Source organism: Semicossyphus pulcher, unplaced genomic scaffold (genome assembly GCF_022749685.1).
Source record: "Semicossyphus pulcher isolate SPU_LCO1_2020_fin unplaced genomic scaffold, fSemPul1.0.p SCAF_18, whole genome shotgun sequence".
Classification (NCBI taxonomy): Eukaryota; Metazoa; Chordata; class Actinopteri; order Labriformes; family Labridae; genus Semicossyphus; species Semicossyphus pulcher.
Window position 1 is genome coordinate 23,974,260 of NW_027211691.1, and position 24,271 is coordinate 23,998,530.

The following is a 24,271-nucleotide window of genomic DNA, read 5'->3' on the forward strand; positions in this document are numbered from 1 at the left end:
GATCAGGTAGCTTCTGGAATAGAAATCTATACACATTGCATACAGACGGCGGGGATTAGGTGGGCTTACAGTGGCCCAGCAGCAGATTTTTGCCCAAGGGCCACTTGGGGCGAGTCATTGAGGAGTCATTTTGTTTGTTCTGTTTGATAAATTCTTTAAAGAATCTATCACAACATGATCTTACCTCCACTCACAGTCCCCCTCCTCCAGCTTTCACCCCGTCATGCTCTCCATGCTAAATAGTGGCTACATTTCTCTAATCACTTACAACTTAACGAAGCTAACGAGCGTAGCACCTGACCCTGTTGCCAACTGAAGAAGCCCCGGCTTCTAATGGAGGTTGACGGACTGAGAGGTAAAACACACAGATCAGCTTATTAAAGTAACATAACTCGACTCAGAGATCAAATAATTGCTCATAATTTCTTTCAGTCAAGTCCACACGTTCGAGCAGCACATGCAGAATGCAGCATTCGTACGAAGAGATGCGGAGCGCCTTAAAAGCCTGACTAAATTTCTTCTGAAGAAGTGGAGGAGCTCTCCCGGGAGGCAGCAGCATGGCCCTGCCACTAAAGGTAATAGGGTCAGACAGCTGAACATTAGCTGTGGATCATCTCCTTTGACACAGCCGTTGATCTCACTGGCGGCAGCAGCGCAGAGCCCATACCTGTACCTGCCAGGCATATCCGAGCTCGCTGCAGAGAGGGGGGAGGTATATGTTAAAACAGCGGGAGTGAGTGGAGTGCCTTTTCCAATCCCAGCATCCTCGCCTTCACGCCTCGTGGACTCTCAGTGCAGAGCGTGCTCTCCAAGACATCGATATGCTCTGGATCAGCATGATTGTATGGAGGCACAGGAGTGTAAGAGGAGAATAAGAAAAAATAAAAAAGGAAAAACATCAGGAACGAATAAAAGAATAAATATGAAATCAAAACAGAAATAAAAACAAGTAAAAAAAAATGTTGGAATAAAAATAATTTAAAAAAGAATAAATCAGCAAATAAAAATATTTGCAAATAAAGATAAAAAATGAATAAAATTACTATAAATTGTGAAAAAACAGAAGATGTAATTAAAAATTTTAAAATAAAATAAGTAGATAAAAATATGTGGAAATAAAGAAATAAGTAAATTAAAATATATAATGATAAATAATAAATAAATATAGATATATTAAGACGTACAGAATATTAAAAATATATATATTTTTAATTTTTAATTTTGCATTTCCCCATATGTATTTGTTCCTTGATATATTTTTTTTCATTTTATGTATATAAATATTTTGTTTATTCCTACATACTTTTAAATGTATTTACCTTTTCTTAAACATTTACATTTTCCCGCTTTATTTTTCCTTATTCCTTCTTTGTCCTACAATAATTTTTTTTACACATTTTATTTTTTTATTATGGCACTCTTATGACTCCATACAATTGGATGTTTGTGGTTTTTGGCAAAGAAGCAGGTGTACACACTCTTCATGGGCCACAGAATAAACTCACTCTATGATTCTCCATCCATGCATTCTGTTGGAGGAGGATGAATCTCGGGAAGACGGGTGGTCAGGCCATTTCATTTCACAGAAACAAGAACAGATCAGACTTAGAGAGCTGCGTCTCCCCAAGGCCCCTCATTTGAACAAGACAAACACAAGGCCTGTAATTAAAGATGTAACAAAAGCTTCGTCAATTGTCTCTCCTCTCTTCTCCGCCGGCGAGTCGGCCCGCATTATTGCACAAAGCTTAGTGTGGCGTGCTCCGTGCACAAGGCTACGAGCAGAGGTTCTGCTGTCCTCACATCCACTCTTCTAAAAAACTCCTGAGAGAGAATACAGCACTTTGGCTTCGGTGTCGTGCTTTTGTTTTAAGCTTCATAATATCAGCGACGGACATAATGAAATCCTTCAAGCTCGTAGTGATTCATATTGCATGAGTGAGCAGGTTGGGATTTGGAGTCTCGCTCAAGGACACTTTGACGTTGATGGACGTATGCCTGCTGTAAAGGGAATTGAACCTGTGAAAAGATTTGAGTTTTTGCTACAAAAGAGACGGAGCTGCTGTGGAGGCGGAAATAATCTCATTGATTAAGTTAAACCTCAGTGGGCAGAGCCAAAGAACTGCTTTTTCAGAGCATGCTGAGGTACATCTCTAAAGACCCTGGTCGAAATATGATATTTTGATTGATACCTTGTGTTTTTCCGGTTGATAGGAGACCACTTGATTATCTTCTCTTACCTTCACTGAGTCACTTTCTTGAGTGTCAACATGGGAAAGATATATTATAATTCATAGACAGACTTTGCATCCAACAGGGCAAGAAACCTGCAGTCAAGCTCCTACCAAACATGAAGATTAGTCAGACTTACTTGGCCTACTTGTATGCTACAACAGTTTCCCTTTAAAATGAGCGACTGAGCTGAGGTTTTACCTGCAAAATAAGTGGTTAGGATAATCTGGTAAAAACTGATAAAAAATCTTATCATCTAAACACTATTTCATACTCCACCTAACTTTCCTTGGGACTTTGGAGCAATGACCTCAATTTCAGATCCCACAAACTTCTGTAGTGAGGAAAAATGTTCTTATTTTAAACAAAGTTATGACCAGTGCTGGGTAACGTTGCTTTTTAATGTAACTTGTTACATTACCTACTGAGAAAAGTAAAGTAAAAAAGGAGAGAAAATAAAACCTCTTTGCGACTTGTTACACGTCGTAGCCTGCTGTACGTCTAACTTTGAATGTGTCGACGCTACCGTCGTTGCATCGCCTCGTTTACGGCCCATAATCTGTACCTCTGCAGCCTGATAACAGGAATGACAGACGCAGTATAACCTTTACAGCTCTTTATTATGTTAACAGTGTGACAGTGAACTGGGTAGAGGCATACAGTATTAGGCACAGCTGTTTCCATGACAACAATACAACACAGGCTCTTAGTCCCACCAGTGTTGTGGAGCTGTGTTTAGCTGCAGAGGCTTCTTCACGTTTGAAGTCGAGCCCTTCACAGCTGTCGAGCAGTTATCCTCCAGACACAGCTTACATTTCACCGTCATGTTGTTCTCGTCCCTTTCACCCAAACATTCAGAATAATGTGAATATTTCCACAAAGTAAACGCCGTCCTCTCTGACAGCTCGCTAGCTGAGTTAGCTAGCTACACATGCACACTGACACAGCTGTGTTTACCTTCTGCTGGTACGCAGCTACCTGCCAAGAAAGAGGAGACAAACAGAAACAGAGGCTCATAGATTTTCTGTTTGTGTTCAGCGATTTATTTTCCACTAAAGGATTACTTTTATGAAAAAGTAACTAAATAATTGCAGAACTAACCCGTTACGTTACTCGTTAGTACTCTAACTGATTACTTTGTAACGCGTAACCCCCACAAAACATGACATGTTTTGATTAAATGGAAGGGTTCTTTAACAGTGATGTCATAGTGTACACTTTAACATCACTGCCTGAAGTTAAAAAGACATTTGATTAGCAAAAACATGATTTTTATAATAGATAGATAAAACTATCAGCCAGCTGTGATGTTGCTCTACATCAGTGGTTCTCAACTGGCCTAGCCTCAGGACCCACCACCACCTCGTTAATGACAAATCACGACCCAAATTTGAACATCACAAAACACATAATAATAGCCAACCAAAAGCCAGCAGGTGGCATAGCTTACAAGGAAAGTCTTCTACAATCCCGCGACAATTAATTCAATTAGCAGCCTTTTTTCAACAGATAGAAACTAAAAAAAATGCAACATAAATGTTAGGGTTGTTGTTAAAAATTGAACCCAAAAGCTGAACAGACCAGAAGCCAGTTAACAATTTGACAAAAGGAGATTTATTGTTCAGAGAAAATGATGTTGAGAGCTGATGAGCTGACGGGCAGGTCTGGAGTCGTGGTGAGAGCAGGGCTGAGGGCAGGCAGGCAGGCAGGCTGGAAAAGCACTGATCAGACTGAGCACACAGGATGTTGCACCTGAAGCACAGGTAAAAAGCAAGGTCAAAAAAACAGGAACAAGCAAAAAAATACAAGACCAAAAATACTTGTAACAGGATTAGTAGCGGTGGTACCACGTAGGTGACGGAACGATCTGGCGATGAGTGGAAGGAGAGCCGGAGTTCATATACTGCAGTGTTGATGAGATGATGACAAACACGTGTGCCAGCCAGGTGGAGCAGGAGGGGAGAGTAGCCACGCCCACAGACACACACAGCAAAGAGAGAGACAGACAGGTAATCACAGGAGACAAAATGGAGGGGGAGAACAGGAAAAGAGACAGGCACCGCCTAAACCATGACAATAAATGCAACTACTGTAGGGTTCATCGAGTTTCAAGAATGCAAATGTAACTCTAGCTGCGATAACCCAATGAGTGGAAGCATGGAGTATGACATACCTACACTACTACTGCTCCCACTGCGTAGGAAACCCATGTCCAACAAGCAGCCACTGAAAACAGCTCCACGACCCACTTTCAGGTCCCGACCCACCAGTTGAGAACCACTGCTCTTCATCTATGCACCATTATTGCTTCATTTGTTTTTTATAATGAGACGTCCCGATACAGCGGTAGGAACAGGGGATGAGGTGCAGGTTTGCAGCCGGCACTATAAGTTACCCCGAGTCCCTTTTCCAGCTATGAACATTAAAACACTCTGACACTTACTGATATTCTGCCCCTAATATTACATGTCACTCTGACTTTCTGGCTACAGCGTCTCGACTAAATTTGCAGACGTCAATTCGGTGAATGTTGAGGTGTCACATTATCCCCATTTTGTGCAGGGGGAATGAATTCTGGTTTAATTTTCCTGCAGATAATGCCCAGATCAGTCCCAGAAGTGTCACATCTTCAAAAACTCATTCATCCCAGCAGCCGCAGTGACGGCAATTAATTCCGACTTTAGGACTGCTGGCCTGCTTTCTTCTACCTTCGTCAATACCCAATGTTTCCACATTCTTGGGATAGTTTTTGTCAGCTCCGTAAATGAGGTATTAAAATTCTCCTTTGCTTTCCGCGGCTGTCTATCCAGCACACAAATGACTCTCTTTTAGATATAACTGATGGCGACGTTTCTCAGACGCCTCCGGATTCTGCTTCACCGTGGGGCAGAGCGCAGCGGTAGTTATTAGAGCAGTCAGAGAGAGATGATTTCAGATCAGTCTGTCACCAACCCCTGGGCTGCAACCCCAGCGTAGCGTTAATGGGAACATTATTAAATCAGCTAGAAAAACAGGTGCCAGATTTTAGTCTGAATCACACAGACACTTAAAGCTCCGTTTCATCTCCTTTTCTCTTGATGTGTCTCTACATTAGCAGTGTAACAAAACAATCAAGATAAAGAGTTCTTAGTTCAATACACTTGTGATGTGCAGACGGAGTAAACGCACACCGTGACTGTGTGAAATCCTTTAAAAGTTTCTTCTAAGGTAAAACCTGTGCAAGAAATCTGTTCTGAAGTTTCACAATTCAAACTTTTTGGAGATTTTGGTACAAATGTGAATAATAAAGTGTCTAAAAGTGATGCAGATTTCTGAGCAGGAGAGAGACTCATTTTAGGCATGGGAAAAAGACTGCTTTGTACTTTGGATCAGATATTTCAGATCCCAAGAGGATGAATCCTTTTGACTTTGGGGACATTTCAGTTTTTGCCTAAAATTTGATGAAAAACCTGCTTACATGCAAAGATGCTAAACACAGCGAACATTATAGCTGCTTAACAAGGATGTTTCTCTTCTCATCGTGAGCATGTTAGCAACTAGCTGACGCTGCCAATTAGCTCAAAACGCTGCTGTGCTAAAGTAACAGACTATTTACAACAAGTGGAAATAAACCAGGGTTTTTGGAGCCAGAAGTAATGTGGACAGAGGGTGGAGCTGGAAAGGAGTGGCGGCTTATTAAAACCTTAGCTATCAGCTAATGCTAGTGCTAACCTGTGTTGGGTAACTCGTTATGTTACAAGATTACAGCCATCTTCACATTTGAAGTCGAGTTCTTCGCAGCTGACGAGCACTTATCCTCCAGACACAACTTACATGTCACCGTCATGTCCTTTGCCCTTTCGCCCAAAACTTCAAAATAATGTGAATATTTCCACAAAGTAAACGCTGTCCTCTCTGCTAGCTGAATTAGCTAGCTACGCGTGCGCACTGACACAGCCGTGTTTACCTTCAGCTGGTACGCAGCTACCTGCCAAGAAGGAGGGCAGAAACAGAAACAGAGCTTCAGGGAGTTTCTGTTTTTGCGGCGACAAACGGAAAAGAGAAATACATCCATTTTTTTTCCAGTAACAGATTATTTTTAATGAAAACTAATTAATGGATTACTTGAATCACAGAGCTAAAACGTTACGTTACTCGTTACAACAAAAGAGTAATCCGAGTACTCGAACAGATTATTTTGGAACGTGTTACCCCCAACACTGTTGCTAACTATCATGTTGCAAAATTGGCATCCCCCATCAATTGGGATGCTAATTTTGGCTAGCATAAAACAGGCTCCAACAAACTGTACCTAACACAACAATATAAAGCTGACTTCTTAGAGTATCTTTTAGTACAACGAAACACTCGATTGTGGAAAATCACAAGGTAGCCATGCCAAAACACAGCAGCGTTTTAAAAAGACTGTCATTGTAAATGTACAGAAAACAACATTGCTCCTACTGGCATTTCACATATGCTAATGGAAGTTGCTGCCTTTGTGGGATAATCACTGATCAATTTAGGTCGACATTGCATTCTAGTGTTAAGCCTACTAATGCATACTTTATACTGTGCTGCGGTCTCGTGTCCCGACTTGTTATCCCTCCAACATCTTGTGGTCATAGTGCATGTTTCATGTTAATGTGGCCTTCTTTATCCACGAGATTTCACAAAGCCCCCCCCACACACACTCTATTAAATAAACACATGTACCTTTTATCTGGCGGCACCTTGTACAGTCACCAACATGGGAGTGTTCAACATAATCGCTGTAAGTGCAGGGAAGAGAAAGTCATGTTCTTTGGTAAAAGGGTTCACCGTCAAAGTCCAAGTTTCTTTGACCTGCAGATAGCATGTTTTAAAGAATAAAGCCTGAAGCAGAGCAAAGGTTTGTGCATCTAAGACCTTCTGAGATGAACGGGTCCTTTGTAGCTTTTAGTTGCCAGGTGACAGAGGCAAAAAAAAAGCATTTTCCCCCGCACAATTCAACCGAGGAGGCAGTTGCAGGCCTTGGGAGTAAGACTCCAGGTGGACTTAATAACTATCATAATTGATTTTTTTCATGCACTGGTAGTTAAGGAGTAGTTTGCCAAGATTGGGCAACAGCTTCATCTACAGCGCAGCACCAGTGGGACTACTCAGGAGATGATTATAATGGAACAAACAAATCGCCTCTCCTCCTGTTCCTTTAGATTTATCATGTTTATGTAGCTGAAAAATAAATACTTTTAAAGGAACCTGGATTTTTTTTTTTCCATCTAGGTTTGGTTTGAGGTGGGGGGCTGGTGTTGTTTAAACCCCCACTGAACTTTTTCTTCCTCTGATCACTGGATCAGTGTGGAACTACAAACACACAGGAACCAACAAAGGAGACATTTATCCCGTGTGTGTTTGTCTGTGGTTAGACGTGGCTGCCTGTGCATACACCCCCCGCATACCAAACATGTAACGGAGCGCGCACACTCCCCCTAATTGTTATTCTGTTGACTCTTGGAAGGGGGGGAGACGTAGACTCAACCTAACCTGCTGATAAGAGACGCGTGCACTTGCTGCTAAGGCATTGAGACCTTTTAACCCCAGATACAATCATTCATTTAAAGTATAAAAATCACACCACAATTTAAACTTTTTTTTTTATCACATATATCTTGAATCTATTGTCAGTAGAGATAGTTGTGTTAAAAAAAGACACGTGTACCTCTCGTAAATGTGAAAAAGTACAGACTCTGAAATCTATTTTCTGCTTTGTCATTGTCAGCCATCTTGGCTGGTTCACTTTCATGAATGTAGCAACAAGTTCTCCCTGTCAGTCATCGTCTTCTCAGCGGTGGAGTTTCCCGCCTTTTTCCGTTTTCCTCTCGATACAACTTTTACATCATTTTTGTTGTGTTGTGTCAGTCGTGCGCGTTAGATGCGCCAATTTATCATCTTTTCTAAGTGTTACTGTCCCCTCCTTCTAGGTTGAATTCGGTCTTCGGGAAGTTGTGAAGTAGAAAAACGGATAGCTCCCCTCAAAGTGAATTAAAATTTATGTAAGGAACCGTTTTTAAAAAATATATGGAGTATAAAGTACAGACGTACACTTCCTTAAATTTGAGCATACGCCTCCATGACTATAAATGCTATGTTAGCTTCTGGACGGCATATACGACAAGCTAGCTAGCACGTTAGCATACCACACTTATCACGTTAATGTTTTTGATTTTCCTCTCCCTCTTCCTCTCTGCTCTTGTCCTGAGGTTTCAGCTCCTCCAAGTTTTTGCACATCCCCTGTTTTTATTACACATTTTCGTGCGGTTACGGTCGTGGTGATTAGCCTGAAAAGTCTTGTGACTCAACTCGCGAGCTGCAATGTTAGCCTGTTGTGTCCTAACCTTTGGATGGGTAGTTGCTTGTTTGAAATTTCACAGGGTTCTGTTTTAACTTCATGTGGATGTTAAGGTTAACAAACGGAGATAAAAAGCATCTTTATACGCTTTCAAAAAACGTCCTGAATGCTGCCACTGCATGAGGTACAGTGCACTTGAGCGGGATGTTATTTTTCATTTGGAGTAACATGTTTTCCTTTCTTTCTTCTTCATTCATTTATGTTTGCTGCATGTAAATAATTAAGCATGAATAACACTGCAGACAGACTACATATGAAAGCATTCATAATTCAGTCATTCCATGTTCTGCATTCACTTGTGTTTGTTGCTTGCGTCAGTCACAACACATGTAGTCGCCCTTAATTCCTACTTCAAAAGTTACTTTAGTCTTTCATTTATGATTTAGCAGACAGGGTCGCAGGCAGAGAGCCGGGGTTATTGGGAATGACAGAACGGGGAGGGGTAAATATCAGAGCACGGCACACTGTTTCTGAGGTTTGTGGTCCTGCTGCTCGGAGGCCCCCACGTCTCCTCGGCTCCTGTCAGCTCATCAAGGCCAAGTCCCTGCCTATCCCCGTTGGAATACCGCATCAAACAGCCCGGGGAGCCTTTTATCCCAAACAGAATGCCGCCCCTTGTCACAGTGGAGGCTCTGCAGCAAACCGCACGCGCATGGCAAAGTTTAACACGGCGGAGCGAAAGTCGATACCCTGCCGAGGTGGCGTAGCTCCGACACGGGAGGGGGAAGCAGTGAAAAGGTCACCAGGAAAATGGGATCTTGAAAGACACAGCTTGTCTGAGACAGAAGCACGCAAAGCCGGGAACCATATGATGCCAGGCAGGCAGTTAATGTCACGGTTCACTCTTTCGACCCTGTGCCAATTCTGATGTCTTACAATTAAGGCCAAACGTCTTATTTTTATCTTTTCCACCAATTACTGTAAAGGTTATTGCTCCTGCTGCTTACGTATACAAATCCCCCCCTCACGTGTGCATCTCTCTCAACAAAGACAATGATACCTGTCTAATTTCCCTTTGTTTTTGGACCTGTAGCCAAAATCAGACATGAAAAGGCTTGACTGCGCACCCCCAAAGACACTGAGGAGCTCTTTGTACTCGGGCTTGTTCTGCTCCATGCCATTTTTAATCTTGGGCAGAAGGAAAGAGAGCTGCTCCTCTTATCTTAGATAACATGGAGGCTTTGCTCCCCCTCTCTGGCGCTCTCTCTTCATCTTGTTCTTCTGAAACCTTAGCCTCTTTCATGCTTTCCCCTAGTGGTGGCTGTGGTGGCAAAGTGATACACTGGATGAGACTGGTTGAATTTTGTTTGGGTTATTCAGTCTGAAAGCTGTTACTTGATAAGTGAAGCTAAAGAAGAGTAGACGAGGAGCCGGGTATTAACTTGCTGGGCTGTGTTTTTCATCAAGGCTGGTGTGCCTAACTGTTGTCATTATTTTTAATTGCCTATTGGATGCACAGCACTATTAGGAGCTTATTTAACTTTCAATCTTGGAAGAGAAAAGCAGCAGTGTTTATGTAGTGGAGGACCTCTTCTTTCTCTGGTTACAGACCTCTGAAAATGTCCATGTCACCTTAGTTGGTGACCCTATAGGCTCAATCTGCAGCTTTTTATGGGGTGTAATTTAAGTTGGTGTGCTCTTGAAACCTCCAGAATAAGTTTATGTTGTTCACAACTACTAAATATTTAGATTACGTGGTTAAAAGAGACTAGAAGAGAAGGAACAACAAAAGTAAAGTCGCCTTTAGCCACTTGCGGACCTCTAGCATTGGTCATAATCAACTTAATCATCTTTTAATAAAATATTTTGTTAATTGTCGACTCCAAAATCCAAAAAACACAGGAGTAGCCGACATAGCGTTGGAGTAGGACCAGAGTTAACGTAGCAACAATGATACGTTAGCTAACTTTACTAGCTAGCTTGCAAAAAGTGAACAAGCCTGCTTGGTAGAAAGATAACGCAGGGTTGCTCAGAACCTAGCTAGCGCTAGTGACTGAGTAAACGTTGAAGTGAACCTGTACAGACAAAAAAAATAGTTGACTGATCATTTGGTTGACAGAATTTAAATTTGGAAACAAGCTAAAGCATTAAATGTCCTGACATCACAACGCTAATTAGCATAAGTGAAACAGTCTCAAACCTCTAAGTTCACATAGTTTTTCTGTGTTTCGGTGCAGACCACGATGCCTCTGGATGCTACAACATATCATAGTATTTAAACATGCGATGTAGCGCTATGTTTCGGCTAACTTTGGTCTTATCAACAAGGCTTTAAGTGCAGTTTTTTGTATATTTTTTAGAGAAGATATACCGTCTAGATTGTTAGTAATATTGTTCTGGTGAAGCCGCTACCTTTCCACATCAGCTGCAGCCATATTGTTTTTTTACGCCTCATTGTCGTCCCTCTGCATAGTATTCGTATCAACTTGTCCCATATTAGGAATTGGTTCATGATGAGTCGGACTAGAGCTGGATCTTATCGTTTTCGAAAGTAAACTTAATGGTTATCCAATCAGTGTTAATAATCTGTACTTCCTTGCCTACACAGAATAGAAATAAAATCAGAACACGTTCATGCTTATGTCACTAATGACCGCTTAAGGGGAAAAATGGCTAGCATTGGACGATGTAAGACAAGATTAATGGCCGTGGTAGAATGGTAATTGAGAGGATATTTGTCCAGAGAGGATATGTAACTCTTAACAACCATGACATCTACTTTCCTAACAACCTGAACAGTCCGTAGTAACTCCTTGTACAAGATACTCTGAGGTGACAGAACAAGTCATGGCCTTTATAATCCTGCAGCCCTCGACTTTAAGAGAAGGCGTGTTTGATCCGATGCGTGAAAGCACCGTGTCCGTATAACATCCTCCATTTTATCCCAAACCAAAGTCCGACAACATGCAGAACATAACTGTATCCAATCTATTTCTACGGAGGATATCGGCCTTTGTGAAGGGACCCGTTGGGACTTGTTTTCCAGACGTCGACCACCATAACAGACTTTAAACACAGACAGAGGCCCTTCCGTAAGTCCTATAGGTTCAATTTGTTCTGCCAATTATTATCCCCTTCTCTGCCACAGTGATGGAAGGTGTTGTTCAATGGGCCTGAATGCCACCCTCTCCGTGGCCCGCCCTGACAAAGAGGCAGCCCCTGCCTTTTTTTGCGGAGGTCCAGTCAAGCATTCGCTGACAGATTGGCTGGGGCGCTAACCAGTCAGGTCTTCAAAGAGACAAAGACGATGGGCAGAGAAGGGGGGGGCGGCGGGGAAGAAGAATGAGCTGCCAAATGAGAAAGAAGACATATTGAAAGGGACAGAGTGGGAGAAAGAAAAAACATATTGAACCGATGGAGAAGTGCAACCTTTTGACCATCTGGCTCGGTGGGTGACAACAGCCTTCATCTGTATTTTTAGAGCAGTACAACACACCAAATTACTCTGTCAGGAAGATTAAGGAGAGTCAAAGGGCTGTCGAGTGGAGAAAAAAAGAGCAAAGTCGTCCCAATAGGCTTTGGATAGTCGGGAAACTTTGTTAGCTTAACTCTGCAGCTCCATACAATGTGATAATGAGACAAGTAAAGATACTGCACTCGTAGTCTGTAACAATAGAATTAGGAATGATGTCAAGAACTGTAATTAAGTTTCAAACATACATTCATGATTCAGATAAAAACATGTTACAGAGGCTAAAAAAGCTTGAACGATGCTTTGTAATGGTGTCATTCATTCTTAATCGTTTCGTTTAAACTGCAAGAGAGTTGATCTGTGATCTGCAAATTGGTCTTGATCTAATCGATTGCTTCTGTCTCAACCCATCCACCTGGAAAGTCGACAGAAAGTTGGCTTAAAAAAATAGCTCATGTGAAGAATGCCAAGACATCTTCAGGTCTGCAGTCTACATTCCAAACCTGACGATTCTGAACGAGACATGACATCGGAGGCGGGCGTCCTAGATAGAGGAAGTGTAGTTTAGCGAGCTCCCTGGCCTCTGCCAGATGACGCTTCCCATTGGAGAAGCAGATAGCGTCCTATAAAAGCACAGAGTGAAACTGCCTTCTTCTTCTACCATAATGGCGTTAGCTCCCCACAACAGAATAATAGAGTGAGGTTGAAAATCAGTGAACTGGCCCTGTGCATGTGCGTGTGCTAGCGGAGCCCCTGCTTGGCCGCATGGGAAACCCTGTAGCCATGTCGATCGTGTGAACTTTAATTTGACATTTATAAATATTTTTAACCGAGCAAGTTGGCTGTATTAACTTGCTAACAAAGAGTGCCATAAAGTCTTTAAGTTACATTTTGATTAAGTTGAATTTAGCAAAAAGTAGCAGAGCATGTGCGTGTGCTAGCGGAGCCCCTGCTGGGTCACATGGGAAACCCTGTAGCTGTGTCGAGGGAACCCCAAGTTTTGTATCAACGTTCTCACATTTACACAAGTTATATTTTGTACTGTACTGCTTCAAACATACTTCAGAGGGTTTTGATAAGTTTCGTGAGTTTTATCTTAACAGGTAGGCTAAATGTCTCAGGGAAATAGTGTCTGAAATAGGGGGTACTCTACTTTCCTACATGCGTTGATGTGCAATAGTGTTTGTAAAAATAAAATGGACTACAGTTGTTGCCATCACTATTTTTCAGGAGCGTAACAAAAACAGTTCCCACTGTGCAATGAAAGAAGAGCAGAAGCGGAGCAGCAGCCTCGAACACTTTTTGTTTCTGTGTAATATATTCTCATTTCTGTTTAAACATGCTTCAGTACATCTCCGATATGATTTGGCTCTCCCACTCCTTTTCCTCCTGGGGAGAAATATGCAAGAGACTCAACTCTGAAAACCTCTTTTTGCTGCATTAATTCCGTGATTGCTTAAATGAAACACTGCTATTTTCTCGCTCGGTGCTAAACAGGGATCAGATCTGCGTGACCATGACTAATCTTCTTCTGCGCTTTTTGTGCGTATTGGCGTGCACCTAATTTTTCAGGATCTTTTTGCCAATTTGGAAAACTAATTGCTTTGACTCTTACTGGGCAAGCAGCTGAATATAATGCAGTTTAAAGCTTCGTCTTTTATGCCCATAAATCCCTCCACAGATCCAGCCGTGTACGACGCCGGCTCATTAAAATGCATTAGGGCAGGTTCGCCGGCCTGAGAGGAAAGGTGGTTTTTTCCCCCTTCATCCTTTGCGTTTTCTACTTGGCTGGTCAGTGATCCAAGCTCCCTGCACTCCCGGCAATTTCCACACTCACACTCCGGAGTCTTTCCCCACCATGCTGGTCACTTTATTCATTTGCAAATACCCAGAGAAGAAATGAATTGCTTTTGTGGTGCGTGCAGGAGCATTTCCCTCCGCTGCTCCCTATCCTCTCCTCTCATTCCTCCATGCTTTTGCTTGCCTCCTCTTTGATTTCCACCCCCCTCCTCGCTGTAATTTCACCCCCAATACTGCTGTCAATCTACCCCCCTTTGGCTCTCTCTTTCCCCTCCTCCTTCTCGTCTTCTTCCTCTCCTCTTTCCTCCACCCCTTTCCCTTCCCATGCCTGCGGTTGTAGATGGCTGGAGCCGGAGGAGGCCGTCCCACTGATTGTAAAGAGAGGGACAATTGCTCCTTTAGTCTGATTGGGTCCCCAGATAGGCAACACCAGGGATGAAGAGTGTGCAGACAGCAAAGGGAGGCAGAGAGCACCAGTGACAGAGCAGGAGCAGGAAGAGAAGACGTACATATATATTTTTATATAGAGGGGAAACTTTACAAAGAGGACAGTGAAAAAGAGCAGGACTCAAGGTGACTTTAGGGAAACTGATGCACTGCAGGCAGTCGCTTTGCACAACTTTTACAAGGGAAATTTAGCGAGCGTGCAGGGAAAAGAAGAACAAAGAGACAAGAGACGAAGAAAAACGAGCATTTTCCGCAGAAGAAGGAGGGAGGAATGGAATAAAGTTGAAAAGAAAAAAAAGGTAAGGCGTGGAATCTTCTGCTTAAAAAATGATCCTTGACTTTCAGCGGTCATGTTTTGAAAAACAATCGTGAAACGCCAATAATACTTTCAAGCTGTAAACAGGGAATGGTGAGGATGATTTAAGCGAGACTGGGGATTTGACAGCTGGAGCTGAGTGCTCCCACCACGTGCCTCTGCACTGTGTCCCTACTGAGCTGAATCGATGAGGGATTCTTTAATGTGTTAATTGATAAACAATGTTTACAGAAACAAATATGTGGCACGTCTGGCTGTCAGAAGTAGGTCACAGTGATTATTCGCCCTGCCTCAGTGTGGAGGGGGTTTGGTGGCACGTTGAGAAACTTTTGTGAGCTCCAATTCTCGGCACGTCTGCGCTGTCGCTACTTCAAACAAGTCATGCTGAAGGAGAGGAATGCCTATCTGCTTTTTACGGACCTCTGTTTGGCATTCAGACCTCGCTCCTCAGCCTGAGCCAAGGTTCTAGTTTGTGATGAGGACAGATTTTTTTTTTTCCCTATAAAACCCATTAAGCTATCGCCTGTCTCGTAAGCTCGGCCCGACAAATAAGACGGAAGATTGGCAGGTGCGCTCTCGTCAGGGCGGAAAGACTTTTCTTGCCATTATCGGTGTCAGCATGAGGCGCTGAAGGATCCTGTGAAAGATGAGCTTTGTGAGCAGGCTTCCATATTAACAACACCTTTCAGGTTTCCGTGATCCCGCTTGTAAGTTGAGATATCTTAAATGACACTCCAGCATGAGAAGATGTCTAATAGAGGAGAGGGTTCTCCAGCTGCAGCCACGTGGCGGGCGCTAACTGTACATCCAGCCGTCCTTTGAGACCAAAACCCATGAATTCAAACGAGATGGGTCCAATATTAATTTGAAAGGATCCGTCCCCCAGACGCCGCTGTTTAATTTGCGGCGCAGTGACACTGATTGCAAACTTTTTCCAGATGACGCTCATGCATAGTGACATCATTTCCATGCACCAGTGCCTGGGATGAATGCCAGTTTGTGTGATTTAATTTCTCCGTAAATGACAAGGCTCCTTTTATGGCCTCCACCGAGCGATGAATGAACCTAATGTGCATCCGAGGAGGAGGAGGAGGAGGAGGAGAAGGAGTTCAAAACAAAGTAGGAGAGAAAACTAAAAATAAGTGAAAAGTTGGAGCGACAGACTCACGCACATGTTGAGTATTTTTATCGTAGGAGCAGCAGAGGGTTGAGCAAACTTCTGAAGCTCAGCCAGCACACAAAGGCAGATCGAGAGCGGAGGGAGGGACGAGTAATTAAAAGCACCTTACAGTAAAACGAGCCGCAGGGAGGGAGGCGCTCGTCACGGCCCAGCGGTGGCGGCGCACACAGCTGCACAGACCGCGGCCCGAGGAGCTCCCTACAATTAGAGAGCACGGCGGAGGCAGGTTCAAAGCCGCCCCATGCCAGCGTCTCTGTCCTGAGGGGGGACAGAGTCGGAGGGATGAGGACGAATAGAGGGTAGCACTGACACGCAGTATGAAGGCCTGCTGTGCGTACACAGAGAGCTCATATTCATACACACACACACACAAACAACTGTGTGATGTTGGGAGAGTTCGGCTAGAAAACACACCTCGCTTTTAGCCTGGCTCGGCCTTTGAAGGCTGCCATCGCTCCCCGTGAGCCGGCTAACGAAACCGGGTTCTTTGCTGCAGGGGAGACGATATAGAAACTACGAGACCTGGTCACCTTCTTCCATCTTTACACACACACATGAAACATACCAGAGGCCATCTCCTGCTCCTTTAAAGTTAGTAACATATTAAATAAACCTTCAGAAATTAAAAAACTACGCCTGGTTAAGGGCGGCGGCTCGTCACGCTCAGCTCTCGACCCGGGAAGTGAAATTAGATTCAGCTTCAACTCTTGCAACAGGCTCATTGTGCTCGGCTTATTCAGAGACACTTTCCCATGCTAGAGGATTGTGCATCTTAAAAAAAAGAAAAGCCAAAGTGCATCGATGCAAGCCCCTCGGCCGCCTGGGTCGGAGATATGCAGAGCCTTCGTGGTGGCGTCACTTTCCAGCGTGCAAAATCAATTGTGGTTAACAAATTGGCCGTGACGTTTCGCCCTGCCGGGGTGGGTGGAACCCTTTTTCATGCTTCCACCCAGTTCTTAAGGACCTTTTCCACAGTCTGGGAGGCCTCCTTTAAGAGAGGAGGTGAGTGGAGCACAGACATGGCCACTGTGAAATTAACACTTAATAATGCTCCACATAGCACTTAAACAGGGCCGACCCATGCTAATGTACCACACACTGAGCTGGCCCTCGGTAACCTCTCTCAGGAAATGGGAGTTTGGTGGAGCAAAAGTTCTCATAGCGTGACTGGAACTAATTAGATTTTATCAGGACTGATAAATTAATCATTTGGTCAATTAAAGGTCAGAAAACAGTGGAAATTCCCAGAGCAATTTCTCCATTTCACAGTGAAAAACTAAAAGTTTTAAGGTTTACGATCACATAAACTCTATAAAGCGGGAAATCCAAACATTTGAAAAGCTAAAACTTGGTGATATGTTGCATTTGTGCTCGACAGTGACTTAAAAATGGATCAGTTACACAAAAACTTGTAATTTTAGCAGCTTTTCTTGTTGTTAATTAAATATCGTGGCTGGGTTTTGTTTCAAACTTCCCAAAAACAATTTTTCCCCAAGGAAAAGAACCAAGAACCAATGTGTCTTTGAGTACCTTACTTTGAGAACCTCGTGTTAAAATGCACAAATTAGACAAACTTGCCAAATGCACAACCGTCTTCGTCCCTGCTCCCACAGTGAAAGGATAACCAAGGGACCCCTCGTTTATGAAACTCACATCTGTGTTTCGCGTGGCGTCTTCGCATGAATTAAGTCTATATAAAGGCTCCACATAACATCAGCCTCCTAACATCAGTATTAATAGGCTCGCCAAGAATAACTGATGAGCCTGTTGAACAACAGAAAAATGTTCCTTGCAGCATCTCATGGCTGTGGGCTTCTTTCTCTTCTGATGGATTAGAGCTTGTTCTTTCTGAAGTGTGTCTCAGTGTTTTCAGATTGGCCTCCTTAAAGTGACCAAAGCTTTAATTTATAAGTGTCGATGCCTTAATTCTTACCAGAGAAACAGACCTGCTAATGAACGACCCCAAATCTCAGAGATGCAAGATACTTAAAGTGATAATCTCGAAGATTTTCATGTAAATAAATGTCTGTTAAGTCTCTATCGGTTGGTAACACAATGGTTATTGATGAAAGCCTTTGCATTTGTGACGCGCTTTTCATCAGCCAGCAGTGGTTGGTCTGCCAGAGAGGGTAGGCGGAGCTAAGCGGCTGCTTTTCCGCTCTCTGCAAGTGTTGCGAGTAAACAGTAATCTACTATGGCTGAACAAACAAAGAAAAGATGGATGACTACAGATACAACTTCCAAAAATCCAAAGAAACAAAATTGACGCAGTCTGAAGAGGAAAATCAAGAGTTACAACCGGAGCCGACCGTGGACGTCTGGATAAATTGGGAAGTGTCCTCCCTATATCGGGAGTTATATCGCCATTAGATGGCGCCCAAGAGAACAAAACTGAAATCTCCAAGATAGTTAGTTCGGCAACATTTGGCAGGGAATTTGTGGTGGAATTTAGCTTTACATTACTGAACATACTGCAGACAACCTCTGAACCAAGATGTCCCATGGTATCACTCCTGTGTCCTGTGCAAGTACGGCTTAAACAAAGCTAAATTATCGGTGGAAGAAACCAGGAACTGTCTGAAGAATCTGGCATCAAACTTTAACGTCGTAACTCATTTCTGTCATTCTAGTCGATTCTGATCTTCCAGTTCCAATGGTATTTTCCAATTTTATAACAAAGGCAATAAAAATATGTTTCTTGGGGTGTTACAGGCTCAATTGTCCGAACAGGTTGCGTTAGCAAACGTACGCCCGCCAGTGGTGGTCGGTCAGTCGTCCTGCAGCAGGTGTTTCCTGTTTGTGTTCCTCCATTAGAAGGAAACATTCACCTCTCTGTTTGCGTGGGAGCAGTTTGATTTAGTCTGCTGTTGTCAGATCGCAGTTAATGGAGCAGCAGGTGGACTTGGAGTAAGATGATACAACAATATGGCCCATCATTTTGTCACACCAGCTGCTCCCCCTGACAATCACCGTCTCTTCCTCTGTCACTCAATTTTCTTCCTCTCGACAAACACATTTGCTTTCAGGGGTTTTTCCAAACAAACAGAATCATCGGATGTTCCTGCACCTGTTTTCTCGAAACTCTCTAAATGTTATTTTTTGTGAATACAAAGGCAGATTTTCAGGTTGGGAAGAACGTTTCAGCGTGGTGGGAAAATACCTCTCAGCTTTAAGTCTGGCAAATCTTTTTCATATGATTTCTCCTCCACCCTCCACCGCCCTCCTCATCCTCCCATCCATCCCCTCTCCAGCCGCCCATCACAGCTTGTGCCTTAAACGCCAGCTGCTTTTCTCTTTAAACAAGTGGAATGCCATAAGATTAGCAGAAGAAAGATGTGTGAAATGTTTTGCCAGCACAATTACGTAGCATGTCACCTCATTAGGTTCGACAAAATGGAGCAAAACGCTCGGGCGCAAGCCGTGACCTTTGAGGGGCGGGGCTGAGCGGCGAGGCCGAGGGGTGTGTGAGCGAGAAGAACGGGGAGCTAATTTTACTTCATAATGGCAACCAGGCGGCTTGAATGGAGAGAAAAGAGGGGAGCAGGGAGGTCAAGTGTCACCCATGCTGCCAAGCAGCTCTCCGGCAGGGTGAGGAGGCCCACAAACACACACACAGACACACACACTGACGCACACACTGCCTCCTGCTGACAATGCAGCCACGCCCCCCACCCTTCGCTGCCTTTTGTGCCTCTTCAACAATGATTAACTGAGTTTGGCGATTCAGAGGGAGTCTACAGCCGCACAATGCACTCTCTCTTACAAAACATAATGGAGTCACCCGTGAGTCAAACAGTCTCTCTTTCTTCCGCTGTTTTTTTTGTGTGTGCCCGTAAACTTTCCGTCTCCCCCCGCTAACAGCCTCTTCCCTTTCACTCCGCTTTCTCTTCGCCTTTTGACCATAAATCCGTCTATTTTACCCCCCGAGCTTGTTAATGCAGGAGGAGCGAGCAGATGCAGGCGTCGTCCTAATACATAAAAATAAGATGCAGATGGAGAGAGGCAGCGTGGGTGCCATGAGCTGCATCCAGAAAGGTATTGATTAGCTTAAATCGATGCGTAACCTTAAAAATCATCTCCTGCGAGAAATTTGTGGAATTGACCTTGCTGATCTTAACGACTCGTATGATGTTTGAATCGAAAAGGGCAGAGGGAGATAGCACTTAGAGGCAAAACCACCGCGGCCTTCAAAAGCAAAGGAAAAAACACCTTACACTTGTAATGAGCGGTGCACAGCGCTGACGGGAACTTGTGGAACATGGTGTGAGTAAAAGCTGAGCAGGAGTGTTAACAGAAACACAACAATCTCAGAACATCACACCCCCGGGTCTTTTGCAGGAGGTGTGAAAGAGCTCACCTCTCCTCATGACAGGAGGAGGAAGGAAGGGAGGGAAAGAGTGCAGTTACACCTTTTTTTTTTTTTTTGGCTGATGTGAAATGCCTGATTGTCCCGAGCTGGAGGGAGAGAAGCGGATGGTTTCAAAGTGTGCAACTTGTTTCTTTCTTCTCCTACGTGATCCAAAACGTGGCTTTATGTGAACACTTTCAAGAGATCACGACAAATAAAAGGGTATCATCGACATGTACTGTACTGTAAGGCTGGGCATAAGCTCCCGTTATGTTTGCTATTGTTTTGCATTTGTTTACTGAGGGAGGTGTCCACCGTAGTGGGTAGGAGTTCCCGGGGAGGGGAAGATGCATGTTGAGTGAGCGAGAGCTAAGTGAAAAAAAAGAGTTAGCCAACGTGTTCGTAGTTTTTCCGGGGACACCTCAACCTCGGGGTTAGCTGTTGCTGCAGCGAGGACATAAATCTGGGCTCTAAATCTTCCGCCATCCATCAAACCCCGCAACGCAACACTTATGTGTCGAGCTTTTTCAGGCGTCTTCTCGTAAGTCAAACAATGGCGACTGAGCAGATCATGTTGGAGTCGGAGCAATGACTTCTACTGAATTATTGCAACACAAAATATGTTTGTAACGCGCTGGACGTTACGAGTGAGAATGACTTACTTCCGAAAGGCTGGTGGACGGATCTAGAAATATCAGCCTCTGTAGGTGCTAATCAATCAAGGCTTATATTTCTAGCTCCGTCCACCAGCCTTTCGGATGAGAGGCGAACACCTTCAAGAACTTCAATCATGTCCAGTTGCCTTTTGGATTAAGCGTAGAATTACCATGACCTGGATGATGGAGAACCTTCACTAACTCTTCAAGTTTTAGCTTTGCATGGAAGCCAGCAGGCTGTAGCAGTTAGCAGCAAACTACTATAAGGCACAGTTTCCTTCTTCATGTAGGTGAAAGACTTCCCAGTGGACCAATCACACCTTTTGGCAGCGTTTCCGTGACATTTCTTTGGAGGTTCACGTCAGACTACAGCGTAGGCTATGGCAGAAGGCCTGCGGATACGCTTTACCAACGTCATACCAGATGATTCATCGCAAAAGTATAAGTCCAGCCATAGCTAGTTAGCAAAAAGCAGGTAGTGATTAGCCTAGCTTAGCATTAAAGTGAAAACAGGGGAAAACCGCTAACCTGGCTGTGTCCAGAATGACAAAATACACGTACCAACGCATCTAAAGTTGACAGACTACAACTATGTATGATTTTTTATTTGTTTAATCTTTACACAAATGTTAAAATTAGACTACTGTTTGTTGGCAGGGGAAGAGATAATATCAAAAACACAGTTGGGTTTTCCTACAAAAAGTCAGGACAGTGGTTTACTTTGCGTTGTGTTTGAACCCCCAAACCACTAGGTGGCAGTGTTATAATCTATATCCATTTATTTGACTCTTCCTCTGTGACATGAGTCAGAAAGAATTAGGCACGTAAAACTGCATTGAACACAGAACACAGGCCATATCTCAATAGATTAAATTGTTTTGCTATATTGGTAGTTGCAGAGGATGCTCTGAAGTTTATCCTTCCAGTGATATCCTATTTCTGTCGAGCAGTTCGTGTTTCCCTGGCTACCTCGTGGTGACAACGAGACTCCAAGAAGTCACTGTTCCCATCTGTTGTTCAACAAGAAATACAGCCTGAAACTCCGTGTAAAACCCATTAATTTCCCCCACATATTGAGAGCTAGGTGAAGGGCTTGACGGGGTACATTACAGTTACATATACCCTTGACATCCTCAGTCTTTTCATCTTTATGTTCCCCCCTCTGGTGTTGAGGGAATAACGAGTGGCAGCGTGACATGTTTTGTTTACCTATTGTCCTCGTCTTCGTCTCCTCTCGTATTACCTCCTCTCCTGCTCGACATGACCTCATTGGCAGTATAAGAATAACCCCTGCATTCAGCTGTGATACGGCACACAGACGCAGCTCATTATAACGCAACAAAAACTCAGTACTGGAGGGCTAATATGGAGGCAGAAGAAAAGACTGTGAATATGTGTGATCTGCAGGTCTCCCACAGTGCAACACAGACTGTAGCTCGTTCTATGACAAAGGCATGACGGCGTCCAAAAGGACATAAAGTTGAGACTCATCCGTGTTCTTTTTTTTCTTTGCAGGGCGCCAACATATCCAGAAAGACAGGAACCAGAATACGACTGCACTCCTAAAGAAAGAAGACCTTTAAAAAACTACTCTGTGCTTAACAATGGGAGACGGTTCACATCTTCCAGCAGTTTCCAGCACCTTGCTCCCAGTCGCCCTTTGCATTTTGACCCTTCTGCCTCAAAGCCTCCTGGGTAAACCTGCAGAGGAGGAAAATGCAGGCAGCTCAGCTCTGCTCCAGAGGGTAAAAAGAGGCTGGGTGTGGAACCAGTTCTTTGTCCTGGAGGAGTACACTGGACTGGAGCCTCTTTATATCGGAAAGGTCAGTGTTGACTACATGTTAGCATGCACACATACGGGCACACACATGAAGAAATAACCTGAAGAAATGCAAACTGTACATGTTTCAGGCCTGGTAGGGGAGCAGCTTGTCTGCCTGACCTTTCTGTATCTGGTGTGTTAGCGCCTCAGTGTACGTACCGCTGAGAGATTTAAAGCCAAACTCTTCAAACAGTGCCAAAGAACTGATCTATAAGGGAGCTCAGCCGCCTGGAGGTCATCTCCCGCCCGGCCAGAGCTGAGTGCATGAATGCAGAAAGGAAGATCATAGGTGGGCACAGGCAAACTTCAACGACGGATTCTAATTTAATCCCTGGATGCACAGTGTCCATGCTAAGACAGCCTCTCTTCTGTCCACTTTGAACCACAGCCAGACAGCAGTGATTGAGTTAATTGACTCGAACCGAGGCTTCTCTGGTCTGCACGTCTGCAACAGAACCGACATGCTCTGAAAAGAGCAGACGAGGGGTGCTCACAAAGGAGCACTTTGATCGGTCAGTCGCTAAAGTGAATTGAACATTTGATCAATAGTTGTAAGGACAGTCATCATCAGCAGAGAGGGACACAGCAATCTTGCAAACTGCTAAGAAAATTGCTATTACCTCACGAAAATGGTGGGTTTTGGTGAAGCTTTCAAGCCGTCTGAGTTTGATCCGTGCCAAAATAGCAAACCATGGTCCCCAGGAGTTATAAATTATTGTTATTTCCCTCCATATAATTGTGGGTCTGATAATGCTATTAGCAGGCTTCTTTTGTTTAGATTTTATCAACCGTAGTCAAATAAAATTATCTGGTTGAGTAAACTACAAACGAAACTGTTATCTGGTAAACATGTACTGCAATCCTTTGTCTGCTCAGTCAGCCAGAGAGGGTTTAGTTACAGACAGAAATGCTTCACTTTATCCTTGCAACACTTAAAATTGTTGGGGTGGGGGTTCTCGACAAACCACAAAGTAGGACTCTGTGTGGTGTATAGTAGTATCTAGTATTAGCTGCCTTTGTAGGCTATGAGAAGTTTTAGCTAGACAAATTGCTAACTTACAGTTAGTGTTAGCAGTTGTTTATGGTCAGTACAAGAATCAATTTTATTAACACCTTGCTAAAAATCTTTGGTTATTCAGCATTACTTTGCTCTATTATTCAGTTAAGCTATAATGTTAGCTAACGTTAATCTGTGCTGTACCTGCAAAACTTAGCTAGCAGTTGCTAAATGCTAGCAGCTGATTAACTGTCACTAACAGAATCAATATTTTACTCACCCCAAACAAGATCTTTGGACATTCAGCAGAATATTTTTATTAGTATATTGTTAGCTAATGTTAAGTCTGTATTGTACATAAACAATCTACAGTTAGCAGCATATTCATGTTATTAGTGTTTTTAGCTAGAACAAACAGTTATTGCTTCTTGATCATTTATTGCCACCATGAGGATCAATATATAATAATTCCTTCAATTTCAAGAGGTTCTCGCACCGCCTTCGGTGCTCGGGCCCTAATTACTTTGATTAAGCTCTTTCAACATTCAGCATTAGTTTGTGTTATCTTATAAGTAAAACTACAATGTAAGCTAACGTTAGTCTGTTCTGTACGTAAACAATCTAGCGGTAGTTAGGCTAATGCTAGCAGATCAATAGACGGAATCAGGATCAGCAGTAAACTTGAACAAGATCT

General features: G+C 43.5%; 1 protein-coding gene across 2 annotated transcripts in view; it reads left to right on the forward strand.

The window, feature by feature from the left end:
* The window catches only part of LOC138595749 (cadherin-20-like), a 68,084-nt gene that overhangs the window by 17,791 nt on the left and 26,022 nt on the right, over window positions 1–24,271 (forward strand). Inside the window, exons 1-2 of one of the 2 annotated variants that reach the window (XM_069667154.1) lie at window positions 14,236–14,557; window positions 22,274–22,581. In XM_069667154.1, coding sequence (XP_069523255.1) covers window positions 22,363–22,581 — 219 coding nt within the window. In that variant the 5' untranslated portion in view covers window positions 14,236–14,557; window positions 22,274–22,362. Of the gene's footprint in view, window positions 1–14,235; window positions 14,558–22,273; window positions 22,582–24,271 lie in introns of those variants that run through there. The other variant, XM_069667155.1, reaches the window with a different exon arrangement.